The sequence below is a fragment of the Octopus bimaculoides genome, chromosome 4, assembly GCF_001194135.2.
Source record: "Octopus bimaculoides isolate UCB-OBI-ISO-001 chromosome 4, ASM119413v2, whole genome shotgun sequence".
NCBI lineage: Eukaryota > Metazoa > Mollusca > Cephalopoda > Octopoda > Octopodidae > Octopus > Octopus bimaculoides.
In genome coordinates this window covers 137,730,515-137,734,294 of record NC_068984.1, presented here as the reverse complement: position 1 = coordinate 137,734,294, position 3,780 = coordinate 137,730,515, and the positions used below count along the sequence as shown (strand labels likewise).

General features: G+C 33.6%; 1 protein-coding gene across 1 annotated transcript in view; it reads left to right on the top strand.

The window, feature by feature from the left end:
• LOC106876985 (uncharacterized) overlaps nt 1-3,729 on the top strand; it is a 53,699-nt gene extending 49,970 nt beyond the window's left edge. Inside the window, exon 3 of the mRNA XM_014925758.2 lies at nt 2,566-3,729. Within this exon, the coding sequence (XP_014781244.1) occupies nt 2,602-3,228 (627 nt within the window). The 5' untranslated portion in view covers nt 2,566-2,601 and the 3' untranslated portion in view covers nt 3,229-3,729. The remainder of the gene's footprint in view (nt 1-2,565) is intronic.
• The last annotated feature ends 51 nt before the right edge of the window (nt 3,730-3,780 follow it).

Sequence of the window (3,780 nt, the reverse complement as noted above, 5' to 3'; positions counted from 1 at the left end):
TATATATATATATATATATATATATATATATATTAAATACGTGAAAGATCTAAGAAAACTTGAAAAGTTGTCTTTTGTAAAAAGTACCACTGAGGTTGTCTCCGCTTTTCGCAGCATACAAAAAAATATCTTAAGCCATGGGGTAAAACTACTTTACGCGGTTATCGGTCAGAGAACATGGAGCGAATATAACCCCTTTCCGCGTCCAAAGATTTAAGGCCCTAAAAACAAGCATTTTTTTTTTTCTGTGAGAATATGGCATGTGAAAATGTTTTCATGTGCTATGTTGAAACTATCATATCTTACAAATACTGAAATCAGGAATTCAAAATTGGACTTGGCATAAGCAACTTCAACTTATATTTATTGTTAATCCACCTCCATTAGACGGTGCAAGGTTGGGAATATAGTAGTAGTAGTAGTAGTAGTAGTAGTAGTAGTTGTTGTTGTTGTTGTTGTTGTTGTTATTGTTGTTTAACTCCAAGTCAATTTAGATTGAGAAAAAGGCAGTGTCTATCCCAATGTTTTTTGTTTTGTTTTTTAATTTATATCACCTAATGTATTCTTTATTCAAATCAGAAAAGTTGTGATTTACGAATGATTTTTGCTACTCTTTATTTAAATCAGAAAAGTTGTGATTTACGAATAATTGCGTTGTGATTTACGAATGATTGTTGACGCTCTTTATTTAAATCAAAGAGGTTGTGATTTACGAATAATTGTGTTGTGATTTACGAATGATTTTTGCTGCTCTTTATTTAAATCAGAAAAGTTGTGATTTACGAATAATTGCGTTGTGATTTACGAATGATTGTTGACGCTCTTTATTTAAATCAGAAAAGTTGTGATTTACGAAAGATTGTGTTGTGACTTACGAATGATTGTTGCCGTTCTTTATTTAAATAAGAAAAGTTGTGATTTACGAATGATTGCATTGTGATTTACGAATGATTGTTACCGCTCTTTATTTAAATCAAAAAAGTTCTGATTTACGAATGATTGTGTTGTGATTTACAAATGACTGTTGCCGCTCTTTCTAGTCGGGTGAGCGGCTGCCTAGAGGCTCCCCTGCTGTTTCGTTGTGACAATAGTTCTTTTGTGTAATCCAACGTACCATCGACAAATGCCGTACACATAGTATTTCTTTACGACCTTCTTGAAAAACGTATATATATAGCAAGCAGTGCTTTTAACATTCGAGAAGAGCAAAAGACATGGACAGCAAGCACTTGTCTAAAGTGAATCGTATTACCCACTCCTTACTAGATTCAGTAGGCTTTGTGTTTCCATTTTCTTTTTGCACTTTCATCAATGACTAAACGAACAAATACAAATATAACAATGGCTTCTATTTATCCTAAATATTAATGCTGGGTTCGGTTTCTTTTGCTGTTTGTTCACTGTTTCAAATTACTTTCCATCACGGAAATACTAACAACGCTACTGGGAAAATGGCGTTTGCTTAACTCGGACGTTGATTCCAGTTCAGTGTTATTTGCTGTTCTCAAATAGTAAGTCTTCAACTTGTTACGAAACAATTACACTCTCGATTTTTCTCGTTTCCAATTTCCTAAACTCATGTTGTGTTTGAAAATATTATGTGTGGTATTTTAATTGTTATTATAATAATAGTTAAACATAAAATTGTAGATGAAGGAAAAAAAAAAACAACTTGGTTGAAATTGGATGTTTAGAAACGCCGAAAAAAATGCACACACGCACACACGCACACACGCACACACATTTGTGTGTGTCCGCATGTTTGTATGTGTGTGTGTGTGTACTTTGAAAAACCTCTCTAGATCCAAAAACAGCCGTTTATTTCCAGAGAGAAATGCCGTGAGTGAAAATGAGAACGAAAGGAAAAGAGAGAGGACTCTTGCACAAAATACATATCGGCATTTCCTCCGTCTCAATATTCGGAGTTCAAATTCTGCCAGAGTCGACTTTGCTTTTCATCCCTTCCGAGGTCGATAAAATAAGTACCAGTTACGTACTAGGGTAAATGTAATCGACATAGCACTTTCCTCAGAATTGCTAGCCTTGTGCCAAAATTTGAAGTCATCATCATCATCATCATCATCATCATCATCATCATTATTATTATTATTATTATTATTATTATTATTATTATTATTATTATCATTATTATTATTATTAAGGCGATGAGCTGGTAGAATCGTTAGCGTGCTGGATGAGATGCTTAGCAATATTTCCGCCGGTCGCTACGTTCTGAGTTCAAATTCCGCCGAGATTGACTTTGCCTTTCATCCTTTCGGAATCGATGAAATAAGTACCAGTTGAACACTGGGGTCGATGTAATCGACTCATCCCCTTCCCCCAAATCACTGCTCTTGTGGAAAAATTTGAAACCATTACTATTGTTGTTGTTGTTGTTGCTGTTATTATTATTATTATTATTATTATTATTACAATTATTTCTTCCTAGTGCCTTTAAATTAATAATTCTTCAACCTTACCTTTGCTCTCTTTATCCTTTTGTTTTTATATATTTACATATATCTTTTGTGTCTATATTTTCGTTCTTTTTTTTTCTATTTACAGAGATTGACCAATTTTTTGAATAATTTTCGTGCCACCATGTTGAAATCAATACTTATAATGTCAGTACTACTTTCTCTAATGATTCCAAATATGGTTCTATGCAGAAATCGGCCTGACACTTTAAACTCAGTATTCCTTTCCAATGATTACGAAACTGGAGATAAAAAATTATCTGCCTACGACGACGGCACATTTCGCAGTGACTTTGATGACAGTGGGGGTGTTACTGGCGAAGGTTCTAAAACTAAACAACTTCTATATAAAATTCAAAATGATATAAACAGCAATGACGTCGAAGAGGACTTGGGTAAGAACAACGACGAATATTACTATAATAATGACAATGGTAATATTGCTACGAAGACTGATGGCGAGAAGAAATTGAAGTTGTTAACATTGTATCCAGCTTTGCAGAAAAGACAAGACACATCCACGAACAAAGATCTTTACAGCATCACAAAAGACGACTTTGAAAATGAACCCTTTTTTGACCCAGTGTGTAGGTGCTGGATCACTAATAACGATAGACATATGATGAACAGGCGTCAAGGTTACTCGATCAACGCACCACTCACGGCAATCGCAAGAATTCTGGAAGAGTCACGAAAACGAATGGAGAAAAATAAAATCAGGGAAAAACTTTTGGACATCGGCCGGAAATAAGAAAATAAAAGCCAAAGAGCTTAATGAAGAAACTGTGGGAAAATGGTGAGATTTAGTAAGAAGTAAATTTAAATTGGCGATCATAAAATATAACATGTATCCATGCAAATAAGTTCAGACAATGGAGTTTGTAAATATGACCCACGATTTCGGATAGAATATTCAGATTGACTGCAATATCTCTAACATTCCTACTTATAAAATACATCCCCAACACACGCACACATACAAATACACACGCAGGTACACGTACTTACATACACACACACGAGTAAAATATGCATATATGTACATGCATTTAAGCATACACTTGTAAATTCGAGTGTAATTATAGGTACGTAATGTGCGCATATATGCATGTATAATTTGTCTAAATACATATACGTATATATTTAAATACAGCCACGCATACACGCACGTATATGCACACACGCATAAATATATATGCATATATATATATATATTATACTTTTACATGCATGTGTATATACATGTGTATGTATGTATATATACATATATATATATGTACATATATATATATGTATATATATA